General features: G+C 41.8%; 1 protein-coding gene across 10 annotated transcripts in view; it reads right to left on the bottom strand.

The window, feature by feature from the left end:
- The window catches only part of ankrd6b (ankyrin repeat domain 6b), a 213,173-nt gene that overhangs the window by 39,517 nt on the left and 155,615 nt on the right, over positions 1-18,041 (bottom strand). For 9 of the 10 annotated variants that reach the window (XM_048530346.2, XM_059645285.1, XM_048530340.2 and 6 more), the window contains 3 exons: positions 5,715-5,813; positions 1,881-1,979; positions 114-212 (listed from right to left, as the gene is read on the bottom strand). In XM_048530346.2, the coding sequence (XP_048386303.1) occupies positions 114-212; positions 1,881-1,979; positions 5,715-5,813 (297 nt within the window). The remainder of the gene's footprint in view (positions 1-113; positions 213-1,880; positions 1,980-5,714; positions 5,814-18,041) is intronic. The other variant, XM_048530348.2, reaches the window with a different exon arrangement.

The following is an 18,041-nucleotide window of genomic DNA, read 5'->3' as shown; positions in this document are numbered from 1 at the left end:
TCACCTGTTTTAGAGTATTGCCTGAAGTATCTTATGCAACTTATTACACTGATGAATCGACCTTTAAGTCGGCTAAGTCAAAATAACAGAAAAACCCAATCCTTATTTCTGACCTGATTCTTTGCATGGACATTTGCTCCGGCCTTGACCAGGAGTTTGACAGATTGACTGAACCCGTGCCAGGAGGCTTCATGCAGAGCGGTGTTACCATCCTAAAATTCAAATAAGATTCACAGAAAATGCTTCAGCAAAAGCTTCTCTGAGGAGGCACTGAACAATTACAGAAATAGAAGCTACAGTTTGTTGGCAAGCATAATGATAACCAGAGTGATTCTCGTAACCATAAAAGTAATACAGATGAAAAATTTTACTTTTTATGGACCAGGCCAGACATCCTCAAAATATTATAAGAACGTGGACTAGACCCTAATGTTTCATTATTTTAAAAGGTTAATATAAGGTGCTGTGTTCCAGGTGCAATTCAACTGGTCAAACTACTCCACGTTAAGCAAAACACAATTTATTCATACACTATAATTAAAATACAACAAAAGAAAGAAAAACTTAGAATAGCTTCACTCAATTGGAAAACTTAACAGAATAATAGATACAGTAACTATTACTAATTAACTGTTCCAATATAGTAACTTCCCATAAACACACACTTGGCAAAAAGGCAAGTTCAGAAATCAGATTCTCTCATGTGCAATGACCGCAGTAGAAACAGAAAGTGAAACCCCAGCTTCTTGCTGCAACCAAGAGAGGGGAAACATAGCTTCTACTTCAAGACTGCAGCAGCTTCATATGAATCTAACAGCTAAAAAAAAACTAGAAATCCTGGTCTATGCGAGCTGGCCACACCCATCCGGGCTGTTTCTACTGTTCCAATTTTAAAATAAAACACCAAGGCCTCGCAAGCTCTTTATGTTATCACAGACTGCTTGGCACCCTTGTTCAATCTGTCTTAAAAGAAACTAGGACAAAATACAGCACAGAAAGCCACAGCTTTGTCACATACTTCAAAAAAAATGTTCATCCGTGGTATGTGGATATCACTGGCCAGGCTGGCCAATCCTTTGTTGTCTGGCAAGACGGTGAGTCAACCTCTTCTGTGGAGAAGATACCCCCACAATGCCTTAAGGCTGTAATTTGTAGGTTAAACTCTCTCGCTGAATGTGGTCTTTGCCTAGAATTTGTGTGTTATGAATATTACAGATTTCTTTCCAGATAATGTATCATCTATTTTGTGGTTATATAACACTTTTTTTCACTGCGTCAACACTATGTACTCCAAGTACAGGTACAATATGGTCAGATACAAAGTGATGCTCCCTCTTCTCTTATCTATTTTCAGAATGGAACGCTCAGTTGTGACACATCTATTTCCCACAATGTCTATTCTCAGCATGTTGTTCTTGAAGGAAACTCAATTTCTGGAGGTTTATGTGACTTATATTCACTCTGATTCAGAGTTAGACAGGCTAATTTCATGTCACATAAAATAACTTCAAGCTTTCAGATACAAAGGGGATGAAATTTGTTTTGGTAAAATTGTGGAAAATTTGGTAAAATACAAAACGGACTATCAATTCACTACCGAGATAACAAGTTATGGAGCTGGATGAACACAGCTGGCCAAGCAGCATCTCAGGAGCAGGAAAGCTGACGTTTCGGGCCTAGACCCTTCATCAGAAAATCCTTGGGCACTCACTTTGCATTACTGACCACAAACAATTTCACACGTAAAGAAAAAGTCAGGAAGACTCTTGAGATTATCCGTACTAGCTGGATTGAATTTCAGATCTGACAAATGTAATGTCAGTGAGAACATTTCTTCCATTCACATATCTTTTGTGAAGTAAGAGGCTGTTTTTCCTCACCTTGTCCTGCCGGTCTAGGGCACACCCCTCAAGAATGAGTGCTGAGATGACCTCAGTATTACCCACAACAGCAGCTCGATGCAAGGCTGTTTGATCACTCTGTCACAGGAAAGCAGAAAAGGAAGACAAGGAAACAATTGTGGCAACTAAGAGAACAGATCAGAATTTACATACTTAACCGACATTTATGAGATTTTATAAATCTCACTTTGCATCCAGACTACTGAACAGGCGATCAAATAGAATTGTCCATCTACACATTAATAGCAACGTGCTACATACATTTATGTAGCCTTTAATTTTAATTACAAAGTGACGGTTTCTAATAATACAAAGGAAAGAAACAGTTTAACAATGGAACAATTTGATTCATAATATTGCAACTAGCAGGCCTTATATCAATCAGAAGATGATGTATTTGCAAAACATAAAGTGCTAATCTCCTGATCGCTCAGCTTCTTTTATATCTTCTTGTCATCAGAGCATTTAATCACAACCAAAATCTTGAACTGTGAATGCCTTTCAGCCAATTAAAAATCAGATTAGAGATCCAATAAGGTTTTATGGGATTGGTTACCAGAGGGAATGCATTACTGTAAGGGATTGTGAGTTTGTCAGAACTGGATCCAATTGGTTTAAAACCAGAAATCCCAATTTAGGCCACTGGAGGTCATTCTGCAGCTAAAGATGATTCCTCTCACTCAGCCCGAATGAAACACAGGAATTACAAATGTTAGTCTTCAGTTAATTACCTCAAATTTAAATGGTACTAGTACAGTAGATGCCATTGTAAAGGTGCAATTGTGTGTACAGTATTACACTAATTATGTTCATGAAGTAGAAATCCAGAGGTCTGGATGAGGCTGGCATATTCTAGGTATGACACATTTTTATAAAAACCCATTAGGTTCATTTAAGTCCCAGGACATCTTTGCAGGAGTTCCTCAGGATAGTATCTAGGCCCAACCATCATCAGGAGCTTCACCAATGACCTTCCCTTTGTCATAAGGTCTGAAGTGGGGAATGTTCACCAATGATTGCACAATGTTCAGCAACATTCGCAAGTCCTCAAATATTGAAGTAGTTAGAATCTAAGTGCAGCAAGACCTCGACAATATTTTGGCTTGGAATGAAAACAGTGTCATGGACTCACACAGCATGGAAACAGGCCCTACAGTCCAACTAGTCCATGCTGATCATATTCCAAACTAAACTAGTCCCACCTGCCTGTATGTAGCCCATATCCCTCCAAACCTTTCCTGTTCATGTTCTTAGTCAAGTCTCTTCCAAATGTTGTAAATGTGCTTGTGTCCACCACTTCCTCTGGCAGTTTACTTCACACACAAAACAACTCTCTCTGTAAGAAAGTTGCTCCTCATGTCATAATTAAAACTTTCTCTTCTCACCTTAAAAACATGCCTGCTATTTTTGAATTCCCCTATCATAGGGAAAAGACCATCGCTATTCGCCTCACCTATGCCCCTTATGATTTTATAAACCTCTATAAAGACATGGTGACAGAGAATGTAACAAGTAAAGGTAAATGATATGGAAGGAATCAGAATGGGTTTACTTTATTAAACTCAATATTAAGTCCAGAAGGCTGTAAAGGGCTGAGTCTGAAGATGAGATGTTGTTCAATAAAAATCAAAAGAGCTGCAGATGTTGTAAATCAGGAACATAAGCAGAAGTTGCTGAAAAAGCTTAGCATGTCTGGCAGCATCTGTGAAGAAAATAATCAAAGTTGACGTTTCAGGTCTGTTGAAGGGTCTGAAATGTTAATTCTGATTTTTCTTCACAAATGCTGCCAGACCTGCTGTGCTTTTCCAGCAGCTTGTTCCTCCAGTTTGCGCTGTGATTCACTGGAGCATTGTAGCATGCTGAGGACAGACAAGTGAACATGTAGCAGGACGCTGCGTTAAATGGGAATGTCGGGGTCACGCTTTCACACAGGCTCGAGGTATTCTGCCGTCACCCAAGGCAAATGAAATGTTGGTCTTTATGTCAAAGGGAATGCAGTACAAATATAGAAGCCTTGCTGAAACTATACAATATTCCTTATTCAAAGGCAAGATTCTTAGAGGACTTGACTGGGTAGTTGAGGAGTGATTACTTGCCCTTGTGGGAGAGTCTTGGACTGGGGGCAAAATCTCAGAGTAAATGGTCACCAATTTAAGCAGAAATGTGCAGGATTTTCTTTCTCTCAGAGGGTAATCAACCTGGGGATTTCTTTACACCAAAAAGCTTTTGAGGCTGGGTTATTAATTACACTCAGGCTGAAAATGGACTGATTTTTAATTAGAAAGTGAATCAAGATTTATGGGATAATGGAGGAAAGTGGAGTTGAGGATTACAGGTTCAGCCATGGTCTCACTGAGTGGTGGAGCAGACTTGATGGGCCAAATGACCTCTTGATCGTATATCTTATAGTCTTATGGATGTTGGGTCAGAGGTGTATGAAAGTGATACTAGGGTGATTATTTATATTGAGTAAATCCTTGAGGTTATTTTTTTACTCCACCTGAGGGTTTACACAGAGAGTGACTGCTGTGGCACCTCTGCAGGTTGTAGTAAATTTTGAAGTTATTAAACCGCATAATTCAGCTTTCCAGAGTCAAACTGTGAAGATTGTGGGATCAATTCAATAAATAAGATCGTCAAGTTATGCTAAAACCCCAGCTGTTCACCAACATCTTTCAGGGAGAGCACCTATCCCCGTATACCATCTGGATATCACAGGACTCTAATCTCTCACTCTGTGGCTAACTTTTGCTACCTCAGGGCAACTAGGCAATAGTGCCTGATCAATGTTTTCATCACCCAAAGTACAACCCAGCTGTTTTGTAGTACATCATCCATTCTGTATTTTGTAGTGTGAAATTCTGTAGTTCTTTCTCCTGCACCAATCAGTTGCATGTAAAGAAAATTAGAAAAATATATATTTCAGAATCAAGAAAATATTATTGGGCCAATTTTGTTAGCTCAAATGGTATTGACCAGGCTTTGCAATCCTTATTTCACTGAAACTGGGTGCCTGAATTTCTAAAATCCTCAATTATAAATTTCCATATTATTCTGCACATTGTCCCCAACAGTGATTCTACTTTTCATCCAAGGATGCGCTATTCTGGTACCTCATTGCTGCGATTGACCGAAGTGGTGTTAGTATCACCATTAAAAACCCCTTGTTCAAGCCAGCTGGAATACTGACTTTGGAGATCTAATGCCCTGAAGGCAATATTCAGGCTCATGTCACAATTCCTAAAATAGGGACTCAACAACCTTAAACTTTGAAGGGCACTGACAGAAGTCAATGTCCCCGAAACAGGCTTGGAATGTTTGTGGAATGTTAAATTTCTCAATCACGGCAAAAAACAATCCACATTTTAAAAAATCAACACTTGAAGTTTAACTGTATTTCAGCTTCAATCTGGTGTGGATCTTAATTTTTGTTTCGTTACCTGAAAATTTATAAGAGGAGCAGATTAAGTATTTTTTAATGTGCAGGTTGACGATGCATCAACGTGACTGTTTCCTTACTCTGTTCATATTACTGGTGCTACATGCAAAGATATCCCTGAACTTGGGAACCAGATTTAGACATTGAAAAAGACTTAATTGTCATATTTAGAAAGACTTCCAGATACTTTCAGTCAATGACAAGAAAAATTCCAATGTTATCCTGATTTCCACTTTTTGTGGCATAGCCCCCAGTGTTTTCTTCAGACCTCTTTAAACCCTCACAAAACTAATCTTTGCTTTGAAGCATGTGTGAAATGCAAGGTACAAAACAAAATCACCCGACAAGGAGTAATCCAATCACCTTTCACTTACATCATCCTGGATGTCCAGATCACAACTGGCTTTCAGGAGAATTCGTACAACGTCAATGTGGCCCTTGTACGCGGCCAAATGCAGTGCAGTGCGTCCATGCTGCAAATGACAAGCAGCAACAATGAGAAGTGATTTAATGCATAAAGGCTTCACTCAATCTCAATCACAATGAGACTCTTTTGCAACTTGTACAATTACCAGCTCGCCACTGCACAGTCAGCATGCGTGTTCCACAAGAGTTTGATTCTTAACATCTTTTCCTTTTCCCTAACCACTTGCTGTCTATTCGATTCACACATTTTACATGCCATCCCTTAAGAATCGTAACACATTAACCACAGAAACTTGCAGCAGGAAGACATTCGGTTCATTGCACTCATGCTAGGTCTCTAAAAAAATTATTGGCTGTACCTCATTTCCGTGCCTCATGTCTAACTCCTTTTAAAATGTCTATTTTTCAAATTCCCCTTTAAAAGCTCCCTGGATTTTACTTCCATCAATATTTTTGCTGGGATATTCTCATAACCTCTGCATATGAAAGATAAAATTAATTTGTCCTTAGATAACACGGTGTGAAGCTGGATGAACAGAGCAGGCCAAGCAGCATCAGAGGAGCAGGAAACTTGATGTTTCTGGTCAAGACCCTTCTTCAGAAAAATTTTCTGAAGAAGGGTCTCAACCCAAAACGTCAACTTTCCTGCTCCTCTGATGCTGCTTGGCCTGCTCTGTTCATCCAGCTTCACACCGTGTTATCTCAGATTCTCCAGCATCTGCAGTTCCTACTAACTAATTTGTCCTTCTTTTGTTCTTTGGCAATTGTCTTTAACGTATGAATTTTAGCTGCTGTTAATCAGGTAAAGTTATTTTCCTAAGCTACCTCCAAAAATTCCTCATGATTTCAACCACTTTGATTTGGTCTCTGTTTAATCTTTTTTAGAGCTGAATTCCAATTTCCCTTATCTCTTCTCATAAATAAGGACTTTCATGTTATTATCTCATTGCTAGCTTCTAAGTACTAAAGTAAAATTCCTAACAGTTTGTTATGATTTTTATAAGATTAGCAACACCCAATTTTAATTTTATACCTTATTCTCCTGTTCATTGAAGAGGCGTTTCATGTAGAAGTTGTTAAGTATAGGTTATCATTTAAAAATATTCTTTGATAGGTCTTCAAATCAACTGAAATATTCGCAATACAATTGAGCTATAATGGTCTGAACTGCAGAATTCAGACTTGTGTCTATCACTTGGGGCAGCACAGTGGCTCACGGTACCAGAGACCCGAATTCAGTTCCAGCCGTGGGTGACCGTCTTTTTGGAGTTTATGCATTCTCCCCATGTCTGTGTGGATTTCCTCTCACAGTCCAAAGATGGAGGTTAGGTTGATTGGCTGTGGGAAATGCAGTTACAAGGCCAGGGTTGGGCAGGGGGAGCAGTGCTCTGGCTGTTATCCTCTTTGGAGGGTTGATGTGGACTTGATGGGTTGAATGACCTGCTCTAAACTGTAGGGATTTTATGATGTTACAGAATTGGAGAAGGGCAAGGTTATGGAGTGATTTGAAAACAAAGATGAGAATTTTAAAATTGTCCTGTATCATCAAGCAAAGGGGTGACAGGTGAATGGGACTTTGTGCAAGTAAGCACATGGACAGCAGAGTTTTCTATGTCCCCAGGTGTTGGCATTTATGAGGTGGAGGCAGGTTCATTCAGGTTTTCATGACGGACTTGGATATTAGTCAAATTGCTGAGGGGAATAGGGGGAAAAGGACCAGATGAGTAGGCCCGACAGAGAATCAGCATGGACACAACAAAGTAAATGGACTGCTTCTGTGCTGTAAACAAATTATAATTCTTTAGGTGCAATTTTCTCCTCCTTAGAAATGATGAGGGAGGTGGCAAGGAAGTCAAATAATTGAGCAATTAGATCTGACAGACTCTCAGCCTCTTTTCCCTACCATGGCCACTCATTGCTGGGTCAGAAGGTCTCCTGGGAACCTTCTCAATTTGCTAGATATTAAAGTCCTTAAGTGATTAAAGCCCTTAAACCATTTAAGAACCTCATCTCATCGTCAACACAATTATTGGCCTGCCAGCAGTTAGGGAACATAACTGATAGCCTTTCTACCATGTTTCAGTGCCGTCCATTTGCCCCAACTGGGGGGTCAATGTTGGGCTACCAGGTCGTTGCTGAATGCCAACCTACTGCACTTGCCTCTGAATCTCCCTGACACATCTCTCTCCACCCTGATCCTTATCACTTGAGACTCAAAAGTGAAACACCTATCTTTTTTATGTTGGATCCCTGAAAAGGTAGGTCTGCAGTAATGATCTCTAGGCTACTGATTGGCTGGCAGCTTTTTTGGTGAGGTGCCCTTTATCATTGAGGCTTGCAATTTGCTGAGAAGCTCATCAGAAAATAAATTTACTAAAAAGCTCCCACAAAAACTTTAAGGTGGAGGGTGTACTACATACTTCTCACATACCTATCCAAGTGATTTACATGTAATGATTAGTTCTAGCTATCCAAAAATTAGACAGCTTTCACAGAATCCCTACAGTGTGGAAACAGGACATTCAGTCCAACAAGTCCACACGGGCTCTCCAGGAGCATTCTACCTAGATCCCTGTAACCCTGCATTTCCTGTGGCCAATCCACCTAACCTACACATCGTTAGACTGTGGGAGGAAACCAAAGCACCCAGTCGGTCCCCATGCAGATGCAGGGAGAATGTACAAATTCCACACAGTCAGTCACCTGAGGCTAGAACTGAACCCAGATCGCTGGCGCTGTGAGGAAGCAGTGCTAACCACTGAGCCACCATGCCACCCACTTGACATGAGTGGAAACACTTTTAAGGAACCGTGTTCGTTGTTAGAAAGTGTTTGATAAATATTTATTTTGTGTTTGCCAAACAATAGAAACTCTTAAAACTCATCAGCTCATTGTCTAAACCATAACCTCAGCCGGTCCTGATGCAGCTTTTATTCCTGTATGCTTGACAGCACAGATGGACGGTGGGTAATAATCAAGTTAACTGTATTACCCTCAGACAACTGATATTCACCTGGTTCTGCCTGGCAGGGGTATTTATAGAAGATTTGTAGCTCAGGTTCTGAATGAGGTTGTAGACATGCTCACCCAGTGAAACACTGGTATATGGATACATGAACACCAACTAGCCACCAAGAAACAGGACAATTCTCACTTATCTCACTGCACACTGACAACGAGGGACTGGGACAACACATCCATAATTGCGCAAGTCAGACAGAGACACATCAGGGAATTTCTGGAGGCCTGGTATTCCAACCGGAACTCCATCAACAAACACATTGAATTAGACCCTGCGTACAAACCAGTGAAAAACAAAACCAGAAGTAATACCAAATAACAAAGCAAACTGAGGGATATAAATATCAAGTGGGACAGAACACCAACGTTTCACCAGAGGCGCACTGACGATGTTACCGAACAGGGTGATGAAGCATTTGCAACCAAACCCACTGGCTCAGCGAGCATATCTACAACCTCAATGCCATTTATGTAATACAGTGAAATCTAATGTCACAGCTCTGTTTGATAAACAGAAAACCAATCTACAGTCATCTACCTTACATGTTTCCACTTTTAGAATTCTCTTTCCTCCTTTGAAATGGTTCTTAAAAACTACCTTTTTGAACCAATAATATCTCAATGTGGCTCAGTGTCATATTTTTGTTGTGCAATGCTCCCGTGATAACATGAAAGGAAATGTTATGGTCTTTTATAAGCAAATGACAAAAAAGAACACGATAATTAAAGCAGATTAATGACATACTCAGGGATTAAGTGGAGGGAGTCAAATTACAGACAGCAAAGTTACATTGTAAATCATTTTTATACAAGAGAGAATGGAAACCACATTGTAGATGCTGGAGAAAGACACAGATGAATCATTTTGCTTAACTGTAGAAAAGCAATTGGTTCAAGAAATAACAGAACTCATCTGAATAAAAATAACTGGGCTTGATTTCGTGTAACCTAGTCTGTAAAAAGTCCAAAGAACTAGCTAAAATTCTGACCATAATTATTCAATCCTCCTTAAATATGCAAATTATGCAGTTGGAATGGAGTTTAAGAAAGTAACAGCTTTGTTACTTATGTGAATTCTAGTCAGTCTTCAATATACCCTCTCTTAAATTTCATCTTCTTTGATCTCGATGCCCGAAATGCTGGCACCTCACTGGAGAAGTACCCAACAATGGTGCCTTTACTTCATGCTCCAAATCCAGTGGTACGAAATACAACAGCAGCATCCTCTGCCAACTGGCCTATCAGCCCAGCAATGAGGTGCTCATCACTTCAAACCAGCTCTGATGGGTGAAGATTGTTATTTATATGCCCATCTCCCAAAGCAATTGCTCTATTTTGAGATCAGCTACAGCAGAAGACTCCAAAAAGAATAATGGAAATGCTTTAGAGATATCCTCAATGCATTTTATAGAATCCCTACAGTGCAGAAGCAGGCCATTCAGCCCATCAAGTCCACAATCACTTTCTGAAGAGCATCCCGCCCAGATCCATCCTCCTACCCTATAACCCTGCAATTCCCAGTTAATCCACCTAGCCTGTACATCCTTGGTCACAATGGACAATTTAGCATGCCCAATCTACTTAATCTACACATCTTTTGACTCTGAGCGGAAACCAGAGCACCCAGAGGGAAACCCACGCAGACATGGGGAGAAAGTGCAAACTTCACACAGTCACCCATTGGTGGAATCAAACACAGGTTCCTGGCACTGTGGGGGAGCAGTGCTAACCATGCCCATTCTAAAGAGGTTGAACCTATCCATCAACACACAGGAGACCCTGGCTTGCGACTGTCCAATATGGAGAAGGTTGATTTGGGAAGGCACCAAACACACTGCAAGACTTCATTGGAAACATGCAGAGGTTAAACCGAGGCATCAGAGAAAGCACAGAAACCTGCTACCCAGCCCTTCAAGCATCACCTTCCCTATGGGTGACACAGTGTACTTGTGTACTGGAGCTGTTTCAGGGCCATTTGAACCAGAGTGGATGCAAGTCTTCAGTCCTTCAGTGGTCTGAGGGAACTGCCTAAGTAGAAGGAAATTCAAGGACCAGAAAGTCATTTTTATTTTTTATGATTTATTTTTACTTGCATCTCTACTCTACATTTATCTACTTCTGCATTCTGTTTAGAATCTAAGTGCATAGATTGTACTTCTAGATGCAACTTCTTTCTCCAAAAGAGTCTACTTCACAGTTTCTCTGGTAAAAACAATACAGAGCTGGTTAAAACTAAGTTGTAACTTGTTAAAGCTCATTGGTGCTACACTGCATCAGCCAAATTGCCAAGTGATTACTGATGTTACTGTCCTGTCTGATAGTGAGTGTTAAACAGAAGGCTGACAGATCACCAAGAGCTGCAAAGGTCAAGAATATTTCAGCTTTCCTCAACCTATTAATTTTGTTTAACAGAAAGTTGAAGTATGAAACAAAACACATTCCTGTAACCCCTTCAGCAATACTTAATTGTACATCAAGAAAGTCCCCACCCCCCAGGACTATTTTCTGAAAATCTGAATTCCAGAGATAACCTTTAGATTCTGTACACAGATGGCTCAATAATATTCGATATTTTTATATTTATTGCACTCATTATAGGCAGGAGACAACTTGCTTGGACCTAGTGTTTATGTGAGAATATACACAGTACAATCACACTGAAGTTAGCTATTTTTAAGGCAAGATACTAAACAGCATGTTTGAAATTTTCTAAGAACTCTTGGAGCAAATGACCAGAACTCATAAGAATATCAAAGTGGATGAGTTAGTTCCTCAAATCTGATCTGCCATGTTAAATAACCTGTTGCAACATTTTATGACACACCTCCAGGACAGATGGGAAATACCACTGCACGGTAAGACCTTGCTCTGCCATTTAATGAGTGCACAGCTCAATTCCATTCACCTGCCTTGCCTCCATATCTTTTCTGTATGCCAGGAAATGTTGTTTGGCAATAATGGAGAGAACAAAGCAGAAAACGAGCCGTGAGGAGGACAGTGGGAGACCAGGACTACTGAGAGTGGAGTAAATTTTTTAACTGCATTCCAAATAATTGTACAGGGGGTTCTCCTGCTGGTGGCCTTTCATCATCCTTTTAGTTATTCAAAATAAAGAAAAGTTGTAAGGGGACTTGGGAATTATCATTTTTAGCTTCATAACTGTTTTTGAACTTTATTTACAGTATAAATATGACTCATTCTGTTCTGATAAATGATGCTCCAGACTGGGGTTACCAACTCTCCTGGATTGGCTAGGGGTCTCCTAAATCAGAAATTAATCTCCTGGATATTACTACAAAAGGTTAAAGAACAGTTATAATTTTATCGTATTTCATAAATCACTGGCTTTTATTTATTAAGTAAGTTTAGAGTTGGGAGAGAATACTATTTTTGAGTAGCTGGGATGATATGAGGTGGGAGTTGATGTGATAAAGCCTCAAGTGCAAAATGGATTTGCCAACTCTCTCTGCAGCACATGTTGTCAACTTAAAAGCTCAGGGAGAGCTTTGCAAGTTCAGTTTTTGAAAAGAGGTCAGCACCCCCTGGGCAGGAGTCAAAGACAGAATAACCCGGGCGCAGCCAAACTAAACAATCAATGAAACAAAAGAGACATGAGGAAAAACATTTTAATGCAGCATGGTTCAGGCTGGAATGCACTGCCTGGGAGTGAGGAGGAGGAGGAGGCAGATTCAGTTGAGGCATTAAAGAGGGCATTAGACTGTTCACTGAAAAGGAAGCACGTTTAGGATTATGGGGGGATGAGTGGGGAAACAGCACTCAGTGAACTGCTTGCAGAGCCAGTACGTACACAATGGGCTGAATGGCTTCACTCTGTGCTCTAATAATCTTGTAACTTCTTATAAATTGCTTTTCATTTTAAGCCAGGGATAACTTCAAAAGTTGAAGTAGGAGTTACTGATAAAACATTCTCCCGTTTTCAATCTTCATACTCTTATAAGTTGACTGCCTTGACCTGAATTAAGACCCAGACAGTGGCATAAATGTTCTGTTAATACACACGTATATGTAGTGACAATAACATCACCACATTTCTTTGAGATCTCCTGTTAGCATTCTATGTTAAAAGTTGAATTTGCACTGAATCTCCAATTCTTAAAGTCAACTTCAATCTGTTCTGAGGTCAGATTAGGTTGACATAAAAGAAGGACACACATGACTGGGGGATTTGTACTCTTACATTCAACACCAAAAAGCGACACAGAGGACCTATATCCATATAGTGAGTCGGTTAATAAGGACCATCCTCTGGAGCTTAAGGAAACAGGTTGTTATAGCATCAGTGAACAGAGGTTCTTTCATAACTGCTTGGAGACACGCCACAGTTCTGTTTCGGGTACCCTAGGAAAAGAATGTCTGGTTTCCAAGCAACAAAGTGAAGTGTAGACTTGAATTCAGATTTATTTAAAAAGCTTTCCAGGCCTTCACTGTTTCAAGTTGAGTTTTGCCATTCACAGAAGGTTAAATGGTGAGTACAGCCTATTTAAAGATGGAGTTCTAAAAGTGTTCCAAAGCAGAACAAGAACCTTTTACACCCCCCCGCCCCCCCGCCAAAACAATTGGTTTTTGGCTAATGCAGTGTTGTAATTATTGCAGTTAGCTCTCCACCTATTTCATTTAGAATGTTAAAGCAGTCTTCCTTATCCCAAAATGATGGTTTTCACTGTGGTAATTAACCCTGTATTCAACATTAAAACATGGACCCCAAGGAAGCCTAGACCCAGTGGACAGTTCACTGTACAGAAAGTCTTTGGATATTCCATCATCATCAAATGAGGTGTCAACATGGTGGAGCTAACAAACAGGACAATTGTGTGTCAAGTAGCATAAGCAGAAAGTGATAGACAGAGCTAATCTAAGCAAATTCAATCTAATTCAAATCTAAGCTCTCCCACAATCAATGGATTAGATCTAAACTCTGCAGTCCAGCCATATCCAATCACGACTGGTGGTGGATAATTCAACAATTCACTGGGAGGAGAAGGCTTCACAATGTGTTCCCATCCTCAATGATGGAAGAGTCCTGCACATCAGTGCACAAGTTAAGGCTGAAGAACCAGGTGGGTGATCCATCTCAGCCTCCTCCAGTGGTCCCCAGTCAATTTGAATCACTCCGTGTGATATCAAGAAACGGCTGGAGACACTGGATACTGCAAAGCCAACACCTGACAATGTTTCGACAATAGTACAGAAAACTTGTGCTCCAGAACTTGCTGCTCCCTTAGCCAAGCTCTTAGAGTGTAGTTATTACACTGACATCCATCCTCAACAGATCCAGCCACAAAATCTGAGGTCATCCCAGTGGCTACTGTACTGAGGACTGCACAACTAATGAATAAGTTAATACAAGCCCAGGATCAACCTTCAGCTGTTGCGCAGCCAATCTCTACTGCAGAACTTGAAACAACAGCATGATCCAGTAAAGATCTAGGAGAGTGATAATGTCTCATCTGCCAAAGAATGTCAAGCAGATAAGAGAGGGACAGTAGCACTATAGCTCCTGTGGTGCAGTGGAAGTGTCCCTACCTCTGGACCTGGAAGGCCCAGGTTCATAATCCCACCTGCTCGAGAGGTGTGTAATGGCAACTTTGAACAGGTTGATTAAAACTACTTTTATTTTGTCTAGATGTAGAGGCCAGAATGCCATGTCACTCTGTCCAGTGAATCTGTAATGCCACACCTTCTTTCATGGGAGCCACCAAGGGCTATAACATATCCCCTCAGCATCAGCTTTATATGCAGGTTATGTCTTTGTACCAGTACTGTCCACACAGGACACTGCCCAATCCTTGGAAATTCAGCTGCACACTAGCGCAGAATGGCCTGAGGTTGTGTGACTGATGCCAAGGATAAGAACTGCAGCTTTGTGCCGAGCAAAAAGACAAGGACGTTCATCAAATGGAAGAGCACCTTCAGCATGCTATAGAACAGCAGTGTCAGTCAAAGCAATGAAAAATGAACATACTTGTGAATGTTGTCCAATTGACCAGAGTTGCATAAAATCATCTTTCACTGACTGCAAATGTATCAATACTTCTGACACCAGCTTTCTGTGTATAGTCTCAACTGCAAATGCAGGACAATGCTTTGATTTTTCTACGTGGCTCATGTTGCTTAAATCAAATATTTACAAATGGATGGAAGATTTCACACCATCCAATTATCCATCATTCAATCCTGGTAAAGTTTTGTGCTCATTACGGGAAGGGAATCCATCCTCCAGACAGGGTTAGAACATTGAGTAGCACTAGAGATGTCTCACCTTTTTACCTTCATTCATGTACTTGCAGCTAGAATGACATTCAGTCTCACACTGATCATGAAAAGCAAACATATATTTAGAAACATGGTGGCATATTTACAATGAAGTGGCATCTGTGCCATCTATATACCCTCAGAGGATTTTCTTCCTTTCCATCCCACCATGTCTAGGCACAGTCCTGGGATTCTCAGTGGACAGTGTCTGCCAGCTTTGAAGTTTTGCCTACAGACCCAAGTAGAGTTTGTGGCTAGAGATCCCTGAAAGGCTGAGAGTGTCCTTCCCAGATGCAAGTTCATCCTCTGTAGTCTGAACTCCCACAGATCTGACAGTCACAGGCAGCGTGGAGGTGGAAGGCATGGTCACCTCCAAAGTGTCCTGAGAGGGGACGAATGGGCAGTATGTACATGGTCAGTCTTCCAGCTGGGTGCCTACTGGTACTGTCCTGCCTCTTAGTGAGAAAGGGGCATCTGGATTAAGGTAAAGGTCCCTCAATCCCTGTCACCTTGCTGTTGAGCACCAACGGTCAGAATAGTGAAGTGCAGATTTGTGCATATATCCAGCCGAATGGAACTCGTTCTCCATGGCAAATGGCAACTCGGGTACAATCACTGCTGGTGGAGACCCCCATGTTTTGAGTCAGTTTGCCCAGTGCCTCCCACAAAGCTGCCTGCTGTTCCTGTGTCTGTTTATGTTTTTCACTGAAATTCTCAATGGCTGAGACCATGGGGTCCTCTCCTGCCCAAGGGTGAGCAGATGCTAGGCCTCTAGAAGTCCTGCATGCGCCAGCAGCTTACTTCCTTTTTCTTCTTCATCCAACTGCAGAAAAATGACAGAGAGCATGTGCTCGAACTCTAACCAAGCTAAAATATCCATGCATGCATCAGGATCTGAGCTGGTGGAAAGTGCAGGACACAGCTTTGTTGGAGCCGTAGCTTCTTCTTGATGGTTGGTCGAGATGTTTTGCAGGGCTGCTCACTTCGCAGTGGAGACTATGCAGATGTCACTGGTACATGAATCCTGAGAGATCACAACTGTGGCGATTACATTGGCCAAGGAAAAGAGGGAAGATAGGATGAGTACGGTGCCATAAAATATGGTGCATAGCTAAGGAGATGAGCTGCAGAGAATAGGGATGAGAAAACTCACTAGGGCTCACACAAGGAAACTCTTCATGAAACATGCCAAATTGACACATCCAATTTCAGGTAAAATTAAGTCAATTAAATTTTTTTTCTTTCACAGAATGTGGGCATTGCTGGCTAGGTCACCAATTATTGCCAATGCCTATTTGTTCTTGAAATGGCAATGAGCTGCCTTTTGGGCAGCTACTGTCCATGTATGGGATAGGGGTTGGGGGGGTGCGATCTCAATGCTGTTTACAATAAATTCCAGGATCTTGAACCAGCCACAATGCAGCAATGCTGACTTCACAGAATCACAGACTCCATACAGTGTGAAAATACACCATTCAGCTCAACAAATCAACACTACCCCTTAGAACAGCATCCCACCAAAATTCATTCCCCTTCCCTTGCCCTGTAACCCTGCATTTCTCATGTCTAATGTTTATAACTGGGGGAAGGGTAATTACAGTTCTGTTAGGCAAGAACTGGGTAACATAAACTGGGAACACCAACCTCCGATCCAACGCATCATCCTCTGACATTTCTGCCATCTGCGATCCGACTCCACCACCAAAGAGATTTTTTCCTCCCCACCCTTATCTGCCTTCCAGAGGGACCCCTCACTCCGTGACTCCCTTGTCCGCTCCACACTCCCCTCCAACCCAACCACACCCAGCACTACCCCTGCAACCGCAGGAAGTGCTACACCTGCTCCCACACCACCTCCCTCACCCCCATCCCAGGCCCCAAGATGACTTTCCACATCAAGCAGATGTTCACCTGCACATCCGCTAATGTGGTATACTGCATCCGCTGTTCCCGTTGTGGCCTCCTCTACGTCAGAGAAACCACGCGGAGGCTTGGGGACCACTTTGCAGAACACCTACGTTCAGTTTGCACTAAACAACTGCACCTCCAGTCGCGAACCATTTCAATTCCCCCTCCCATTCCACAGACGACATGCCCATCCTGGGCCTCCTGCAGTGCCTTAACGTTGCAGGAAGGTTGCAGGAACAGCAACTCATATTTCGCTTGTGAACCCTGCAGCCTAATCGTATTGAAAGTGGACTTCACAACCTTCAAAATCTCCCCCTCCCCCACCACATCCCAAAACCAGCCCAGCTCGTCCCCACTTCCATAACCTGTCCTTCCACCTATCCCCTCCTCCCATCTCAATCCCCACCCATCTCCTACCTACTAACCTCATCCCACCGCCTTGACCTGTCTGTCCTCCCTGGACTGACCTATCTCCTCCATAACTCCCCAGCTACACTTACCTTTACTGGCCCCATCCTTGCCTCTTTGACCTGTCCGTCTCCTCTCCACCTATCTTTTCTTCTCTTCTATCCATCTTCTAACCGCCTCCCGCTTCTCCCTATTTATTTCAGAACATCATTCCCCTCCCCTATTTCTGAAGGAGGGTCTAGGCCCGAAACATCAGCCTTCCTGGTCCTACGATGCTGCTTGGCCTGCTGTGTTCATCCAGCTCTACACCTTGTTATCTCAGATTCTCCAGCATCTGCAGTCCCTAATATCTCTGAAACTATCTACTGAAACGTGGAGATGGTTTAAGGAATGCATACTGCGAGTGCTCGATATGTTTGTCCCCAGCAGGAGAGTTGAGTGAGGGAGCCTTGGTTCTCAAGAGAGAACGAACAACTGGCTAAGAGGAAGAAGGATGTTTATGTAAGGTTCAGGAAACAAGGAATGGAAAAGGCTTCAGAGGTTTACAGGTTATCCAGGAAGGAGCTGAAGTCAGGGCTTAGGAGAGCTAGAAGGGGGCATGAGAAAAACTTGGTAGATAGGATCAAGGAAACCTCCAAGGCTTTTTACATGTACGTGAGGAATAA

Source organism: Stegostoma tigrinum, chromosome 4 (genome assembly GCF_030684315.1).
Source record: "Stegostoma tigrinum isolate sSteTig4 chromosome 4, sSteTig4.hap1, whole genome shotgun sequence".
NCBI classification, from domain to species: Eukaryota; Metazoa; Chordata; class Chondrichthyes; order Orectolobiformes; family Stegostomatidae; genus Stegostoma; species Stegostoma tigrinum.
Note: the sequence above shows the minus strand (reverse complement) of the source record. Positions and strands in the feature narration are given on the sequence as shown.